This window comes from Falco cherrug, chromosome 7, assembly GCF_023634085.1.
Source record: "Falco cherrug isolate bFalChe1 chromosome 7, bFalChe1.pri, whole genome shotgun sequence".
NCBI lineage: Eukaryota > Metazoa > Chordata > Aves > Falconiformes > Falconidae > Falco > Falco cherrug.
Genome location: NC_073703.1, coordinates 20,597,587 through 20,616,824, shown reverse-complemented (window position 1 = coordinate 20,616,824; position 19,238 = coordinate 20,597,587). Strand labels below are relative to the sequence as shown.

The following is a 19,238-nucleotide window of genomic DNA, read 5'->3' as shown; positions in this document are numbered from 1 at the left end:
CCGCGCCTGCGGCCGCCGTTCCCTCACGCGGGCCAGGAGGACGGGCGGCGTCGGGGCCCCGGCGGGGTGCGGGGGCCGAAGCCCGCCGGCGGGGAGCGGGTGCCCACCGGCCGGCCAGGCGCAGCGGCGCCGCCGGGGCTGCCCTTGCGCGCAGCGTCCGCAGGAAGCGGCGAGGCGCTCACGGCCGAGCCGGGCCGGGCCCCGCCGCTTGGGCCCTCCGCGCCGCCGTACCGGGGCCGCTCCCCGCCCCTCGCTCGGCCCAACATGGCCGCCCCGGCACGGCCCGCCTCAGCTCGCCGCCCGCCCGGGCCGCCCGCCCGTCGCCGGCGGTAGAGAGCCGCTGTGCCGGCAGGCGGCCGCCCCCGCGGGGAGGCGGAGGGAGCCGCCGGGGGCTCCATGAGGGCTGGCGGCGGCCGCGGGCCGGGCCTGCCCAGGCGGCTGACTCCTCCCTTGGGGAAGGAGGGTGCGCTGGGGCCGCCCCCGCCGCCGCCCGCCGGGGCCGCCGCCGTGTGACTGGGAGCGCAGCCCCGAGCGGCTGCGGGGCGCCGGGCCTGAACCGGCGGGCGTCGGCACCCTGCCCCCGCGGGACGGGGCCTCCCGGGCCCGGCCCGGCCCGCCGCCGGCCGCCGCGATGTTCTCCCTCAGGCAGCCCAAACCCACCTTCAAGTCCTACCTTCTGCCGCAGGTAACGACAGCGCTTCAATGCCGTTAGCGCCCTGCGCGCCGCCGCGGCCCGGCCGCGGCCCGGCCCCAGCTGCCGCCCTCCCGCTGCGCCGGCGGCCGGGGGGGGGCACGGGCACCTGCGCGGGCCGGGGCGGCCGGAGCCCCCATCGCAGGGGGAGCGGCAGCGGGGCGGCCGCCGGAGCCCCCCGAGCCCCCATCGCAGGGGGGGCGGCGGGGCCGAGGGCCCTTCCCGTCACACGTAGGGCGAGCGTGGGGCTGGCGCGGGTGACAGCGGGGCACGGCGGCCCTGTCCGTGGGGGCGGCGGGGCGCTGGGCAGCGGTGCAGGTGGCCGGGCTCTGCCCCCCGTGCGCAGGGCCCTGCCGGGGGCAGAAAGCAGCTGGTGCCTCCGCGCACCCCGCTCGCCCTGCGTACCTTCCGCATTTAAAACTTGGCTGGCGGCACAGGTCAGAAAATCAAGTGTGTACGTACGGTAGAATAATGTATATAGTGCATATAGCATCGAGCGTGTCTCGTAGAAGCACCGGGGTTTTCTGGGCGGTCTGGCCGTGTAGTTAACACAACGTGATTTTTATTTATTATTTATTTTAGACAAGGCGGGACCTCTTCCAGCAACACGTCTGATGTGTTGACTCATTTTTACTTTTTCACGGTTTCTTGGTAAAAGTGCAGTGTCAGTGCAGGGAAGCTCTGGGCATTCCCGGCTGTGGAGCGGCGGTACCACTGTCAGCATAGGAACCGCAGCCGTTCAGGCTCTTTCACTGAAGGTTCCGGTCGTTTTGTAGAAATAGTTTTATTTTTAAGGTTGGGAATTAAAATGCAGGTAGGCATGTATGTGTTTGTAGGCCTTGGTGGATTTTTTTTGGTAATTTTTCCTGTGTCAGAAAGTCACACATGTTAAAAGTTGGAAGAGAGTTTTGTGCAAACTTGAGTGTCCCTATCTGTAAAGCTTGTAGGATTTGAGCCTTTTTGGAATGTCAAACCAAACTGGTTTTTGTTTGGCCTGTCAATTGTTATAGCCTAGGTTACACAATTAGTTAAATGCTAGTATTTTAAATATTATGTTATTCTTCTGGTACAAAGCTAAACGTAAACAAAAATGGTAATATCTTTACAGAAAACTGTTGCTGTGATTGGATCCTAGCTCTTTAAGATCTTGTTTTAACTAAGAAAGCTGAACTTTCTCCTTAGCCCAGGTAGATCAGACATATCTGACTGTAAAGTTCTGATTCTGAAGTAAGTTGGGTTTTTTTTTGTTTTTTTTTCCCTCCCCGTCAGGCTGAAGACCATATAGCGTCAGAACCAAGGATTAAAAAACTGGAACCGGTACTTTTGCCAGGTAGGCATAAATCAGGAATTTGACAGAGGCCTCAACAAGGATATATTTAAGCCTTTTGTTTCTCATGATAGAATTGGTATGGTGTAAATAGGTTCCCCTGTTCTACTGTGATTATTGATTTTGGTGTATTTTAATCTTCGCACGTTCCTTCAGGGAGCGTACCTTCTAAGCAGGAAAATCTGATGGTATTTGTGTCTGTAGAACATTGTTCAGACCTGTCTGAAACTCTAAATAAATACATAGGCAATTTTGCCTGTGTAATGCTTCAGTGTGTGTGGAATAATGTCTTGGGTTTATTGCGAGTATTTGAAGTGAAACAATTGTAAGTTTTATAACATTTAGGACACCTTTTGGAATACTACTAACAATTATATTTTTGTCAGATAGTCAGACCTTTACCTGTGTGCAGAACCCATTACCACAGCATGTGTTGTAATCTTGCTTTATTTTAAAGGAAGATATTTATAGCATTTCCAGTAAGTAGGTTTGATTGACTTCTGTATCGGAAAACTTCTAATGCTATCTTTATTCATTTACTCTTACTCAGTATTCAGCTGTTACATCATTTTGGAATTTGAAGTTTAAAGCTACACAGAATAACGTTTTTAGTTTGTGGATGAGAAAAGCGATGTTTTTATTACTGTTCATAATTACATATTTATAAAAATGTAAAATATATAAAAATATTCATGACTTATGTTTTTTAAATAAGAATTAATCTTAGGTGAATGACATTTTGATCAATGAGGATTTCTAAAAGCCTTTTTCAGATACCAAAGGAACAGTCTACTATTCTCAAGATTACTTTCATTGCAAACGGTACACCACAGTAGTAGATTTGGCTTGCTGTTTCCAAGGGGAATTTTGAGTTTAAAACAATGGTAGACTGCATTTTTTTCTTACCATTCAGATTATATGTTAACAAATATGGATTTACACAGACACACTATTGTAGGAAGCTATTGCTATTGTGTTGTCTAAGTTGATAAAACATGTTAACTTTCAAAGTGATCAATAGAATTAACAAGTTACTCTTAAAAAAAAAATTACACTGCTTCATATGGGACTTGTTGCTGAAGTGGTACGGGGTCCAGTGAGGTATCGTAAGCTTAGGATGCTGAATATTGTGGAAGAGGTTCAACTGAAAGAGTAAATAACAACTGACTGACACTCTGCAGGCAACAAAATAATACAGATTTTGCTTGAGGCATAAATATCTTAAAATACATTGCTAAGATTGCTTGGTATTTGAAATACAGTTATATTTTTATGCTTGCAAAACTTCTGCTTACCACTTGGCATCTTATTGGTTATGTTGCAGTTGATATTCATCCAAGGTCTTTGACTCACAAGGAAGTGACTGCGTGTTCTTCTCCGAGGCATTCCACAGCAAATGCAAGGCAGTACGAGATTGCTTTTCTCAAAATGTAACACGTCTTGCCTTTGCTGTGGGACATGAGCCTGAGCAGTTATAGAAAACAATGTCTGTGCAGGAACTTTTTGCAGTGTGGTTCATTCATTAGGCGTGAAACTCCAAAGTACACTTAAAATAGTGCTGACTGGGTTTGTTTTTCTCAACTGGCTTATATTTATCCCATGTTTGCATCACTTCCCCTGTCTGCACTATCTTTGAAATCAGCATTTGGTGGCTTTTAGGACATTTGTAGTAAGTCACCCCAGGTTATATAGAAAGTGAAAGAGTATAACTCACCACAGAACTAAAACTTCTACCTCTGTGTCATTCTAAGGTGTTATTTTGAATTATTTAATAATAAAATTCACTTCTCGGTACAGCATCTGACAAAATATTTTTATTTTTGTGAGCATCAGTCTGCGTGAGGGGTGGTGGTGGTGAGTTTAGAAGTGACTTACTTTAAATGACTTGAATGAAACTCTTCCTGTTTAAAGTTAAGCACCAGCCTAAACACTTTTTTTTGTTTGTTTCTGTCATCAAATGGTGCAGCAGAAAAGTGTATAAACAAGTACACGTTGTACTGTTGGGTAGACTGGCTTTTGGATTTGTCATAACCCGAGTTTCTGGACACATTCCAATTAATTTAATTATATTAAGGCTGACTTGTACTCCCTTGCAAGTACAGTACCTAATATCCTATCCTTACACAGCTGTGTGAAATGGCTTTTGCTCTCAGGAACAGGGTTAAACCTGAGTGGCTGAATGTTTATTATGCTTCTTTAGTTGGTAGAGTTTTTAAGAAGTTCTTTTGCAATTAACTTCTATTGGCACAAGCAGTTACTGGATTTAGTAATCTTCAAAAACTGCAACTACATGTATTAAGCTTTTGATTCCTAAAACAGTCACTTTGAGGGAGTAGCTTGCTGAAAACTGGAATTCCAAAGCAGCTAAATAGCCTCCTGTCTAACTTGTAGTTCTGCACAGTGGGGGTTAGGAGAGGGAGTTCCAGACACGGAAATAATATGACTCAGGTTAAAAAGTGAGGAGGTTTTTGTTTTTAAAAAAGAGAAAGAAAAAAAAAAAGGGGGGGGGGGGGGCAGGCAGGGGCGGGATTTTACATTGCAATCAACTTTTAACCTGTAGAGTTTGTTTTTAAAGTTTCCTCTGGTACCGGAGGAATAGAGATGCATCTCTTCAGGAACTGTGTGCCCTGAGGAGAGTGGTGCATCAGGGAAAGCAACAAACAGAATTTAAAGCAATTAAAAACCTTGGGTTTAAATGGCAACACTGATACTGCAGGAGGGAAAAGTAAATAATTTTATAGAATTGGGTATAATTTAATTCCAGAACACATGATACAGGTTTAAGATGGAGTTAATAAAAATGTTTTCTTTTTCTTTCTGCTGTTTTGTTCTCCTAGTGTAGCTGCCTGATGAAGAGATTTTGCAGAGCTAGTTGAAGAGTTGGCCTGTGTAACAGTTTCACTTTTTCTCCTTTGTTTGCATAGCTTGTTTTATAAGCATGCCGGAGAGGAAAAATAGAGAAATAGCAGGTAGGCTCCCAGTCAGTCTGTCCAAGTGCCTTGCCAGGCTCGTAGGAAAGTAGCTTGTGTACTTCAGGGTAGAATGAAGTTAAAGCTGTTAAACTGGAAGGTGTGTTTTGTTCTGGTAAGCCATTGTAGCCTGTTTTCCACAGCAATGTCTGTAGCATTTTTAAGACATCGACCTAAGCACTTGAAAACATCGCGCAGCATAACTGGAATGTAATGCAGTGCATGTTTTCAGGATTTGAATGGCAAAGCAGTGAGCAGAGAGGTGCAGTACACGGGTGGGTAATGAACCAGTCCAGTGCCCCTGAGCAGTGCTGCACCGTGCTTTGGGCAGGTCAGGCAAAAAGGTCTTCACTGTTGCTCACACAGGATGTTCTTCGTGAGATTGTGTACTAGAATATCTGGTCAAGTGTGAGAAAAGGCTTGTTCCTTCTGAATTTTTGCTAATTTCAAGTGTTTCTCAGTGCTCATTTGCTAGTAGGTTAAGTTAGTAGCTGTCACCTGCAAATTTTTACAAAACAGCAGGAAATAGTTTAGTTGGTTTTGTTTTGAAAAGTACAAACAGTAGAATTATAGAAGTAAACTGAATTGGAATAGTATTTTTTTATCTTTAAGCCTTGATCACATTAAGGCAAGTTAAAGGAACTTTGGTGGTGAGCTGCAAAGCAGTTACTCATAGTCTCTTGTGCCTGCACCCTGTTCCACAGGCAGGTTGTGGAAGTCTGCTTCAGTGCCGTGGCTGGCGTGCAGGCACACCAGGTTTGTGAACAGCCTGTAAGTACAGCGGGAGTGGGTCAGCTGTTACCTCTCGCTGCCAGTGGCTGCCAGCAGGCGTGTAGGAAGGAGAAGAAACAGGACAGGCAGCACTCCCTGCTTCCTTCGGTGTGTGGCCTAGGGACTTCCCTCCTGGAGTAATGTAATGGGGAGATCCAAGTGGGGAGTCACAGAGCATCGTAGAAGCAGTGCTATCATATCTAAATCTTCTTCCTGGATTTTTCTTACATGATTTTTATCGGATTGCTTTTGCTAGCTATGTAAACCTCTGTCATCCACAGCTTCATCTGATAAGAAGTTCAGCAACTCGATTATATGTTGTACAAACTACCTTTATTTGTTCCAGACTTACCACCATTTAGTTTCTTTGTGTAAATCCTAGTTCTTGTACAACATAGCAAATGCCAAGTTGTATTCCCCCATTCAGTGTGATTCGTGATTTTCAGACTTGTGTCCTATGTTCGCTGGTTTGCTTCCATCTAGCTTAGTTGGTCCTAGGAAAGGATCTTTCCATATATTTATTAGTACTTTTGATTGCCTCTGAACATTTTCCAGTTGTGCTGTATTCTTGTTGAGGTGGAATTACATACCGTGTTCGAGAGTGTTGCCACTGGATATATTTGCTTTTATCTAATTATGCCGGTCTAGTTGGCTTTACCACCTACTTACTGCTTTCTGTTTGCTTCTTTGTGTACATGTGCCCTTAGATAGGCAACTGAATGGAGAAATCCAATTGAGGCTGTATCATGGAAAGTTTTAATCTTTTAGTCTGATTCTCTTACAAGTTAGCTCCCAGCTCTTTTTCTGTTATTTTTTTCTGCTTTCTGCAAATCCTTAGTACATTAAGTCATAAGTTCCAGAGCAGCTGCAACACATCTTGTGATAGGAGAAGGAAAGTAATACTTTTTGGTGGGACATCTTGTGCGTTAGTACCCCAGGTATGTTCACTCCTGACTGTTTTGTACCCTTGCACCTCCTTCTTGGCATTTTCATTTGTTTGTAGTGTCCCAGAGCTGGAGAACAGAGGCCATGGTGTTGCGGTGTGAGTGCACTGTGATGGCGCGGGGGGGCAGGAAGCAGGGACCGAGCTGGGGAGGTTAATGCATAACCCCAGAGATCTGTCGGGGCTGCCTTTCTGGTGTGTTAGGAATCGGGTTTGTCTCTCCCCTCGAAGGGGAAACTGGGATTGTTTAATTGCTTGGTACAAGTAGCAATACTGTATGGTCGGTGCCTTTTTCTGTGTGTATTTCTGGAATGAGTGTTGATGTTCAAGTAGGTATCGCTTGATCTGTTAAGGATGATCACCTGTTGATGGTGGGTAGTGCTAGCCTTTGAATGCTTGTAAGAATTGAGTAGAACTTGTATGAAGTCAGTTTCTGATTGCTTCCAAAGCATATTCAGTTGTTGATTCTCATTTCCAGTGTTGTGGCATGTTAGCCAAGGCTCTCTTACTCATTGCACAGCTGATCAAGACATACTGCAGGGTTAGGCGTCTTTCCCTTCATCAAGTTTCTTACTTGAAATTCAAGTGTTGCTGTAAGAATTTGTTTGTTTTTAAAGTTAGCCTGTGATATTAGACAAGCAACAAGTGAAATAGCTTTGTAATTTCATCTTGTTTTCAGGCATCAGTGTCATACAAGAGTATAAAATTAGTTTCAGAATGGCCAGATTAGAAAATTAGAATGGCATCTTGGAAAGTAACACAATCACCTAAAGCTTTTCTAAAGTAGAAATTATATATATATATATATATATATGTGTGTGTGTGTATATTTTGTCTACACCAAGATTGCAAAATGTTTTATTTAATAGAATTTGAAACTCTCGTAATCTAGATTTGAAATCTGGAACAGCAGCTTTGTGCGAACTAATCTTTCATACTGCAAGAAGCTTAAAAATAAAGCAAGCATTTGACTTATATTTAGAATAAATGAGGCATCACTTACAGTAAGTATATAGTAAATACTCTTTTCTATTATAGCTTTTTTTGTTTGTTTGACTCAAAGTAAATTTTCAGGCACGCTTTGGGTTCAGTTAACTGCTTGTTTTGTTTTGGGGATTGCTTTTTTTAAGGCTGGCATGATATAAGTACTACCAAGGCAGCCTGCATGTAGAAGCTGAAGTTCCAGTTATGGTCTTACAAGTGGATTTTACTGGATGGAGTCAGTTTGTTCTGCCGCCTTTGTTATGAATACACAGAGGACGTGTCTTAAAGTTTCTGACTAGTAATGTATTTTAAGTATCGGTAAATATCTACAAAAATACTTTCCTGTTTGCAACATGTTAGCTGTAGGTCAATATGGTAATCATACTTTAAAGGTAGAAGGATAAACATGCTTTAAAATAAATTTTTATGCTTCTGCATGTGCCTTCTGCAAAACAGTCCCAAAGTAACTGGTGTCTGCCTACTCTGTCCCATATATATTTAATGCCACAAGTCATGAAAGTCCAGAAGGGATAAAATGTTAGTGTGGAGGCTGAATTGTCAGCTGACCAAACTGCTGGGGTTTTGTCTCCTGGCAATTATATTTGCTTCCAGTGAAGTAAGTCTTCAGTGAACTAATTTCTGAACATGTGTTTCTGTATTGATTTATTTAATAAGACAAACCAGAGTAATTTAAGCTAGACCCGGTAATATATGACAAGTTCAGAAAAGCATCTGTAACTTGTATTAGTGACATAGCTATAAAATAAGAGGCTGAAAACCACAGTCCTGTCAAACTGTAACCGATTATATTGTTTGGGCAAAGTCAGGCTTTGGGAATCTGTAGTTTATATAGCCAGACTAAAAATAAGCAAAACACAAAACACGCTCTCCCTCCTCACTGGCTTGTCTATTGTTCACCTTAAGGCACTCTGACCAAATAACTGCTAAAACTGGTTTGTTGGTTGTTTTGGTTTTGGTGTGTGGGTTTTTTGTTTTTTGGGTTTGGTTTTTTTTGGTTTTTTTTTTTGGGGGGGAAGTGGTGGTTATAGGGTTATTTTAGTTTGGCCTAAAAATACCTACTGATGCCAAGAGGAGCTGTTGATTCCATTTTTCTCACCACAGGTGTGTGTTCCTATTAGCTACTTGCTGCTGACACTTTCTTGTGCAAGTGAAGAACAGGCTGGATCAGAGAGCTAATTCTGATGAAATCAGGACTGTCAAAAAAGGAAGAAAAATACGTGGTTAGAATTATTTTCAACGGGATCAATTCTCTGACGTGACTAACAAAGTCTTTTACAAATGGCAGTGCCAGCACAGGGGTTGAGGTGGGAATGAATGTGGAATACAAAACTTTGTTTCCCATTCAAAAATAGGAGAAACTTTCATTTTAGGGGGAATAAAAGTTGCTGGATTAAAGCAACTCTGTAAGCATGATGAGCTTTTTAATTTACTGCAATACTTTGTTTTGGATCTAGTTGGTAATGAGAGCCTTGCTTATGATCCATGTTCCCTTCTTGCTGTGTGAACTGTTGGTTGCCTGCTCTACGCTCCTGTATCCCTCCCTGTGTTTCTGGGGTGTGGGGGAGGCTTTTGCAGAGCATCCCATCCTAGCACGGAAAAGCAGTTATCTTTTCAGCTGCCTCCTGCCGTCAGTTTCTTTCACAGGGTTCACGAAGATTAGCCATTATTGGACAAATACTGGTTTTAATCTTGTTGTGCGTGAGAAAAGAATAGTTGTTCTTTGAAGACTTTTATCAAGAAGTCTGTACTCTTTTTTTTTTCTTTTTTTTTTTCTGCTTTTTCCCTTACTGAGCATTTCTAAAATGGAGCTAAGCTCTTGTCATGCTCTTTTTCTGATGGTTATCAAACTAGAGAAACTGCACCATATTCATGTGTGATATTTTAATAACATTTTTTCCAATCAGATCGGCAAAGCAGGCTCTTTCAGTGGTGTGCATTTAAAACGCACCCCTCTCTAAGCAGTGGTTAGTTTGACAAAAATCCAGGGCCCTCCTATTAAAAATTAATGCAGATAGAACATGTCCAAATTGTTTTTCATTCACAGTAATCTCTGTTTTGAGCTGTCCTTTTGACACAACTTTTTAACTTTGTTTTATTTCTTTGCTTTCTGCAGATGTACAGAAAATGAAATGTAGTCTTATTTTTTAACTAATTGTGAAAGTATTGGAAAATACTCGTGGGGGGACGGACATGGGTGGTATCTACAACCATGTGCAGCTTTTTTTGTCTTCACATACCTTAAATACATTGTAAGAGCTCATGAAAATCAGGAAAGAGATAAAAGACAATTATTTCATGAGCTTACAGATACTTTTTTCTCAAGTTTGGAAGTGGCTGAGCACACTGAACAGAAGATTCATTTAGAAGTGGATTAGAGACATTTACATCTAAATGGTTGGTGCATACTAATAAACTCATACAATTTTGGTATTCTTTTTGCAAGAGAACAGCTAAGAAAAGGCAGCTCAATGGGTGAAGATGTTCTGGATTTTACTTACTTATTAATGAAGATTTTATTGGAAATTCTTACTCAGATATTTACGGAAGTTAATTTTTTTTCCCAGTCATTTTGCAGCAGTTTTAGACTTAGATCTTTCTAAATACAAGTGAACTCATTAATGTGCATTTTTAGTGGTTAAATGGCTACTTGAATTAATTTTAGCTCTTCTATTGTGAACTTTTTAGACTAACTTTTCACATAAAGAAGCTGGTTTTCTGTTCTCTTAATTGGGTATAATCACGATCAGCATTATAAATGAGGAACCGGGCTTTGGTTTCCTGAGTGTATTCAGGTGCTTCGTTTTTATGAATTTAGGCAGGAATTATATGACTGCATGACATACTTAATATCCTCTGTTGTCCTGATGTCTGTTACACCTTGAATGTACACTAAACATACTCGGATTTTGATTTAGAACTTCAATGCTCAGTGAGGAAATTTATTCTAGTAAATATATTCTTATGCTTCTAATACAGTATCGAAGAAGTTCCCTTAGTGATATGTAAGGTACCTACAAACTTCTTGAGCCTGCAGGATTTGCATTATGCATTTATGAAGTCTGATTTCAGCCATTTGTTGCCTCTAGCAACTATCAGGCTCCTAACTTGCTAGAAATATTGTTTATTATCATTTTAACATGCATGTATATGCGATCAGCTTTCTTCCCTGAAAACTAAGGCTTTGAGATAATGCTGTTCTGTTATATTCCTTCTGTATTCATAGGTAGCAAAATTGTGCTAGAAACTCTGGGATGGAAGTGTTTGGCAACTGTTTCAGAGAGCAACTGAAAACCTGGAAATTACTCGAGGTCTCTTCTTTGTTGGCATGTTTCTTGAATTTTAAGCTAAGATAATACAGAAGCCAAAAATAGCAAACATGAGAACTGGCTATATAGGTGAAAGAGGATTATCTGTGTGTCTCCTACTGCTATAAAGAATCCAGACCCTTATGGAAATTTCCAATTACAAGTTCTAATGCAGTGCTAATTCTGGCAGTTCTTGCTTATTTTTTTCAGATCTATCAAGTTTACTTACTGATTGCCCTGTTATTGATAACACATAGTGATAAAACTGACACAAAGTAACTAAGATTTTTTTTTTAATCTATTTTTGTGATCCGTGTGTATGCAGATTATTAGATCCACAGTTCCTGATAGTAAGTTACAAATTATTGCCTTCATAAGATAAAAAATTTAAACTTGGTCCTGGGGGGTACGGCACAAAAAATGACAAAAATATTGCTCAGCAGTAGGCAAAATGGTGCAGAACATGCTTTATTTTTAGGATGTTATCGATCAGGAATTGCGTTTTCAGAGTCTGCAGAAATAAATTGACCAGCCTGGGTTATGACTTGCAGGCTGGGGAGACAGAATCGATGTAGTTGCACACCGGCTGTGGTACCTATTGATCACTTGCTCTGCTCTTTGATGAGCGCAGCATTTCCAGTCCTGCCTCTCCTGTGCCCGGTTCCCGTGCGTGCCCGTGCTGCTTCCGGATGTTATTTGGATTGCAGTGGGTTATGCCCTATGGTGGGCCAGATCCGTAACATGAATTCTGTCAGCATCCAAAGAAACAGTCAAAGTGCATGTGCTTTTGTGAAATTTAGCAGGGTCTTGCTGAGGTTTAACAGTTTCTGAGGCTGTGTTAAGTGGAAGGTGTATTAGCTAGATGTATCCTCCAGTCTCTGGTGTTATTTTTGTGATTCATGTATTCATTGTAGAAATATTTTTGTTAAAGCTGATTAGGCTTTATATGTAAGGGTGGCAACCTGGAATTTTTCTTCTGGTTTCCTGTCAGAGTTTAAACAAACTGCTCTTGTCTCTTGAGATCGTTCTTTGAGTGTTGGAGTCACATGGAAGTGTTGACTGCTGTTCTGTGTCTGGAACAGCTTGTGACTGTTTACTGGAAAAAAGCAGCAGCTACATTGTAAAAAAGTGCAGTGTAATATCTCTGAATAGCTCTGTTGTTGACACCGGTATAGAAAAATCACCTAGTAAACTACAAATACAAGAAGGGTTCATTGTGCAAGACCAGCACATACTACTTATGTTGTTTATCTACTTTCCTAAATTTGAGTTAAGTTTGGAAGGTTTGCACCTTTTTATATTGCTCACTATGGATGTCCAAACGAAGGATAAAAGCCAGGTTAGTATAAAATTCCAAACCTGCATTTTAAGAAAAAAAAAAAAAAAGGTTGGGTTTGGCTTTTGAAAACTGCATCTATTAAATTTGCATTGCAGACTTTCTCGTGCTTCGTTGTAAATGTTTAAACCCTTCAGCTGGAATTGGTATGCACACTCTGTCTTGCCATATTATAACAGTCAGGTTCAAAACTGACAGTTCTGTGTTAGGGCTGTAAACGTGAGTACAAAGGAGTAGCTAGAGCAAAAAATCCAGGATGTATTTATGTTGGATGAAATGAGAATAAATGAAGATGCCCTGAAGTAGGATTAGTATTAACATGTTCTAGTGTAGCCACACTTACTATGAAGAATGGAGGAAGGATGTAAAAAGGACAGGCTTTGGTAAAGAGAATGATGGTGCAGGCATGTTTAAACTGTAGTAGGTTCAAATTGAAGAAGTTTGCGTGGATCTCTTATTTCTCTGCTGTTTTGTAGCATCAGAGATGTGAAGTACTGAAATAGTTTGGTAATAGTAATTTGTGCTTTTAGCAAGAGTGTCTCCTGTGTGATACTAAAAAATACTACGCTTGTTAACAGATAAGAGAATGTTCTATGGAGAAAAAATACCTATGGAAGTTGCACTTCATGGTGTATTGGGCTCTCTGTATCTTTTTATTAGAAATGCAGGGATCCACTGGAGGTGCTGAGAGTGGGAAGAATAACAACTGTTAGGTAGGTCTGGAACAACTGACTGGAGAGGGGAAGCTTCACAGGGACTGTGGCTGAGAACTCAACACTGAATGGTTGAAGATTAACACCAGCTGTGAGAATTAATTGCTTTAATATACAGTTTGGGCTTTTGCAGTTATTTAAGTAAATAGTTTATTAGAAAAAATGCTGGCCAGACTCTGTTAAAAGTATGAAAACATTTTCATTACAGTGTTTATCAGAAGTAGGGCTTGTCATTCTCGTGTACCCCATTATAAGACATTGTTTTCAGTTGCTGTGGACTTGGCTGAACTTTTAACTATTTGTACTGAAGCTGTCAAGAGTCAGATACATATTTTTTTTTTTCCCCTCAGAATCGAAAGCTTATTTAACCACAGTTCAGTAATGATTTCAGTAATGATAGAGAAAAGACTTCAGGGCTCCAGTGCCTCTGTCTATAGAGCATTTTCACAACTCTTTGCTGCTTCTGGTATAGTTCATGCATGTATATGATAATTGCAGGTCAATGAAACTTGTCCCCTTACGTCGTCAAACAGTCCCAGAATACTGAACATAATTCTGCCAGCTCAAGGCTACAGAGCTAGCCCAAGACATGGTTGTAGCTGTTTATTACAGCTGAACTGAAAGCAGGGGCTCTGCTGCTACCCTTAGGGATGTCCAGGCTGGTGCCTGATGACACTGGGGGCCAGAGAGCTGGAAGGGCAGCTCAGCGGAATAGCTCAGGGTGAGCAGCCTGGGCAGAGGCTGCGTCTCAAGACTGGCAAAAGGTTTTGTTCTGCTCACGTTTGGTGTGCTAAAGACAGTTCTTTGGATGTGTGGTTACTTGGGCACAGTGATAACTACCTGAGAATACCTTCTGTAGATCAGGAGACAGATGGGAGGTTTATCCAAAGCTCTGGCCGTGCTCGTTGGGCATGCAGATAGCTGCTTACTGCCGCTCTAGCCACCCAAAGAACTGACTGGTTTCTTGCAAAGCGTAGGACAAGCTGAGATGACATTTTGGGCAACGGGGACTAAATATGCCCCACCTATTACGAGCAAATTAGGCTTTAGCAATCTTTAGTCCTTAGTCTTTTTTTAAACAAAAATCTATAGCTGGTATACTCCCATTCCCGCGCTCTTTATGGTAGATAGCAGTAGCAGGAGGTGGTTGATTGTGACAGAAGCAAAAGCCCAATACAGGAGCAAAATAAATGACCAAGTTCCTTTCCTGAAGGAAAAATGAAATTACTGTTGAGTTTTCAGAAACCTCTGTTGTGCAACTGAACAGTAACGTTACATATAGTGATTTTCTTCTTAATTGGTCCTCAGTCTCATTTGGCTGTATGCTTTTTCACTTCGTAGCTTATCCCAGATGACTTAGCGTAATTTTTTTCTTCTTCATTTAAATTTTGTTTTACAAAAGGAAATTATTGGTCTCCTTCATTAGATGGTTGCAGTAGAAACTTTGAAATGGCGAGGAATGTTTAATGTGTTTGTGTTCTGGTTTCATTTTTATGAAATCACCTGAAAATCTGTTTATAAATGCAAAACTAGGTGTGGACTGATGATTCTGAATTCATGAAGTTCATAAAACTCTCTAAAGTACTTAACAATAGCCAGTTAATTTCAGTTTTAAAAATCAATGCTAGCTGAAGTACATAAACATATGCCTCTGTTTAAAGGACACTGTTGTCCAAACCAATGACTTTCTCCTAGTGAAGATTTGCAGATTTTGATCTCTGGGTATAAGGAGAGTGGTGTGTGGTTGGTTGTTGGGTGGTTTGGTTTTTTTTGTTGGGTTGTTTTGCTTTTACTACTGCACAGCATTGCCTATTTTGGAATGGCAGTTTTCTTTTTTCCCCTGGAGTGATGTTTACTTAAACTCCAGGTTTACCCAGAAGAGGTAAACAGGTAAAGAGTTAAGGGTTTCTTGGTACTACAGACTTAGGATCGCTGCACATACAAGATTTATATAGGTTTCTCTTTTCCCCTTCCCTTTTCTGTTTTAGGTGAAATTGTGGTCAATGAAGTAAATTTTGTAAGAAAATGCATGGCAACAGATACAAGTCAATATGACCTGTGGGGCAAACTGGTTTGCACTAACTTCAAGATTTCCTTTATTACGGATGACCCAATGCCACTACAGGTTTGTTATTAACTCACGTTGCTGTATCATGACAATAAATGTGATAGGTAAAATGGATTTAATTAAATGTAGTGAATCTGTCTCATATCTGATGTGATGCCTTCTAAAACAAAGCAGGCTAAATGGTGAAGTTCCACTGTCCTCTTCTGAATGTGTTGCTATTCCATCCCTTCATTGAGAATATCGGAACAGAGCCAGTTTGGTATGGAAGTACAGCCAGCTCTATTTATCTCTTTTTTATCGAGGCTTCATTGGGAAGTGGTTTTGCAAAAGGCAAAGCAGGAATCATATAAAAACATATTTCTCCTTGAAGATGATAATTGCAAATGTTCCTTTGACTAGGCAAGCGTCAGATTAGCAAAGCCTTTAATGCATCCAAGTTTTATTGGCATTACTAATGGAGGACAATGGAACCATGAAATGAGTTTTCATTATAGATGAAGCAACAAGAAAAGGGGAGAAAATAAGCCTTTGTCAAAGCAGAACATGTGACATTCAAAACCTCGATCAGTTTTTGAACAGCACAGCATACAGGACTGTTTGAAAACCAAATTTGTGAGCCGTATTTTATTTTCAATAGAGTTTTCACATTCATTTTGGGCTTTTAAAAGAAGCACACCATTAACTAGGCATGCATGAAGCTCTGAAAGTAGGCAGATGCTTATTCAATAATGGTTAGTAAGTTTGACCACAGCTACTTCAAAAAATTAATTTTTTGACATGAAGTAATTTTCAAAACTCATTTCTAAAAGCTGAATTAGTATTTTTTTGTTGTTCTATGATTACAGTAATAGTTGGAGACTTTTTATGTAATATATATATATATATATATAATACTTCAGATTGTATTGAATTTCTACCAGCAATTTTTGAGGCTAGTAAATTCAGTGCAAGTACTGGGGTTATTTTGCATCCTCTGTGCAGGTTTCTAAACTGTTTGCTGTGCAATTCACAAGCACAAGAGAACTGTTTCCGCAGCCTCAAATTGCTTGTGAGTAGGCCAGGGTGCCACATGTCAGAAAAGTCTAGGCATGCCTGATTTTTATCATCAACATTTCTTCAAAGTTGTTCTCTATATCTGGTTGCGAACTGCAGAACTGCAATTAATGGCTCTGAGTTCATGTGTTTCAGAAATTCCATTACAAAAACCTCCTCCTTGGTGAGCATGATGTCCCGCTAACATGCATTGAGCAGATAGTCACAGGTATGTCCAAAATAGTTAAGTGTAACGAGTGACAGGCTTTACAGTTACTCACTTCTAAACTGTTAACTGCTTGTGATGTGCACGATTGTTGACGCTTCAGGTTTTATGTCATTAATCTTCTATGATTTGAAGAATTTGGTTTAAGATTAGGATAAAAGCATTAAAAGCTAAATAAAACTTTTGGTGCCGTGCAGGAGATGTACTTAGTTGGGTCTTTATATTGATTTTTACATTTAACTACAGTACTGAAGCACCAGGTGTCCCAGGATAGGCACCAGTTCTTACAGCGCAGAATTTTGTTAGCGACTTTTTTGTGTGCAAGCATCTGAACCTCTTCCATGTAAATACATGAGATTGCAAAAAGCAGTTCACTTACACAATTTACTCATAGCTGGGATATCTGACAGTGTAAATGCTAGAGTTTTCAAGCCTGCGTAATTCTTAGCAAGTTAGTAGCTAGTGGAGTGGGCTACAAAAATCTACAAATAACAATAGATGTCTTAACTGAAGAAATAACCTATAACATACTTATTTTGAAGAACCAGTTTTTGATAGATACTTGAGGCCGACCTGTTTGTTAAGAAGAATGTTAAGAATAATTAATCTTGTAGTTGAAGAATTTCTTATAACTCATAATTTTCCAAGCCTTGATCACAGCATGGGCTGTTAAGTACTTGGTTTTCTGACTGTAGGTAATTTAAATCATTACTTAAAAGTTTTCAGGGCCCAAAGTTTATCCAGTAATCCATTCCGCTCTGGGAGCTGGTTGTAATCACTGTGAAAAGATTAATGTATAGCTGAAGAAGAACATTATGAGGATTTTTTTTTTTTTTAAAGAAAGAGGTGCTGTTGACCTGTTATATGGTCTTGCACTGGCCCACATTTGTTGCCCCTTTCCATAAATACCAGGTAGAAGTGACTAAACAGTAGCAATATTGCAAATCTGTTAATTACGGCTTTGTGTGGAGAGATATTTATAAATGGGGTCTTGCAATCTTCTTATTTAACATCTCATACAAATGCTTATATAATAAATGCTGCTAAACAGGGGGGGAAGCCAGCCAGCCAGCCTTGAATAATTGTTCTATTAATTATGTCCTCTCACATGAGATGTGTTGTTCCTAAGTGGGAGAGGACTACAGATAGCACTTATTTTAAAACTTGAAGGCTGATAGATCCTAGATGAATCTACTTTCTTGTTTCCCCAAACTGTCAAGTAGCACGAACAGCTGCGGTTTCATTAGAAGAATGGTAGACGTTCTCCAGGAACCCCTTCTGTTCAGCTTTTCCATTGCGGTTTGAAGCTCTTCAGAGGGCGAGGGCAGTATTTCCTGCCACATACTTGAGATTATTCTTTGTTTTTCTGTTACGCAGGTTCACCCTAAATTTAGTGAAACATCAGCTTTTCCTATCACGAGCTGGGGGGGGTTGTTACCCGTGCTGCAGCAGAGGTTCTTAGTGGCGGGTACACTGAATGGCAACAGCCGCAGGTGTCCCTGAAACACCCGTGTTCCCTGGAAGCACCTAAGTTTAACCAGAAGATACCTGCAACCGGGCAGCTGTGTCAGTTAGTCACTCAGCCCTGTGCCCCACTTCTATCAGTTACCACAAATAAAATCTCTGTGGCTTCTGTGACGCTTACCTTTTGCAACTTAACTTTCTCTGAAAAGGAGCTACATAGGCCGAGAGATGCGGCCTGTCTCTGTGGGTCTAGGCCAGCTGGCAATTGACTGTACTTACATTCTTGAGTTTTATGTAAGAAATAAGGAGTTAAGATTAGTCTTTTTATCCATTAAAAAAAAAAAAAAAAAAAATCAGCATATATGCCAATTACTGTGCATCAGAAGGGGATTGCAGCGTACACTACTAACTGTCTGGGAGGAAGAATTGCTTTTGGGAATACTGCATGTTAATGCCTTGTTTGTGAAGTTGTTGATGGGCAAAAATAATCTGGGCATACAGGAAACATTAATTCAGCCACGTGTTTGAAAGGAGGTTGATGAACAGGAGGACCTGTGGGTTGTCTACTCAGTTGAACAGTTAAGATATACTATTAAATGAAAAAGTGGTGCTAGCAGCATTTCTGTGGACGTGAGCCAGTCTTGCGTTGTGTACTTGTAAAACACAGTCCCATAACTTTTGTCTTCTCTTTACAGTGAATGACACCAAGAGGAAGCAGAAGGTCCTTGGTCCCAACCAAAAGCTTAAATTTAATCCAACTGAATTAATAATTTATTGCAAAGACTTCCGTATTGTCAGATTTCGTTTTGATGAAGCAGGTCCTGAAAGTGCAAAAAAGGTATTTTATCTTTTTATGGAATCTTGCCTTGTAGTCATTACATGTAGCAACAGCTGTGCTAATAAATCATTTTATTTTATGTTTTGATAGAGAATTAGCAGGGAAGAATTGCAGATTAATCACATTCCATTAGAGGAGAATTAGCTAGAATTTTAGAGACAAAATTATTAAGTAAAAAAAATTAAGATGATGTTGTTTCTTTTCATATAAGATAAACCTGCATTTCTTGTCAAATCTGTTGTATGTTTAAAAATTACTGATTTATGAAACAAATCTTTTGAAAGATGGGATCAGAATACGGCATTGCAGCTGTACAACAGATGTTTACATTTTTATGGAAAATGTTTGTAACTGATACATATTCTGAAAGTCACGAGCTTTATTTACCCATAGGTAAAGTATACTGTCTTATATATACACTTCACATTTGCTTCACGTAGTGAGTTCTCCAGCGAGCTCTTGGAGTAACCAGTGTGTCTGATCTACATGGAACGATGTGCTCTTTCTCAACATTTATTTGAAAAGTCTCGCATGCTTCTTGACAAGAGGA

The 19,238-nt window shown here is 40.7% G+C and overlaps 1 protein-coding gene across 1 annotated transcript in view; it reads left to right on the top strand.

Annotated features, from left to right (window-relative positions):
- The first annotated feature begins 250 nt into the window (after positions 1-250).
- Positions 251-19,238, top strand: part of MTMR10 (myotubularin related protein 10) — a 41,515-nt gene continuing 22,527 nt past the window's right edge. The window contains exons 1-5 of the mRNA XM_055716189.1: positions 251-685; positions 1,961-2,021; positions 15,049-15,185; positions 16,317-16,389; positions 18,546-18,688. Of these exons, the coding sequence (XP_055572164.1) occupies positions 632-685; positions 1,961-2,021; positions 15,049-15,185; positions 16,317-16,389; positions 18,546-18,688 (468 nt within the window). The 5' untranslated portion in view covers positions 251-631. The remainder of the gene's footprint in view (positions 686-1,960; positions 2,022-15,048; positions 15,186-16,316; positions 16,390-18,545; positions 18,689-19,238) is intronic.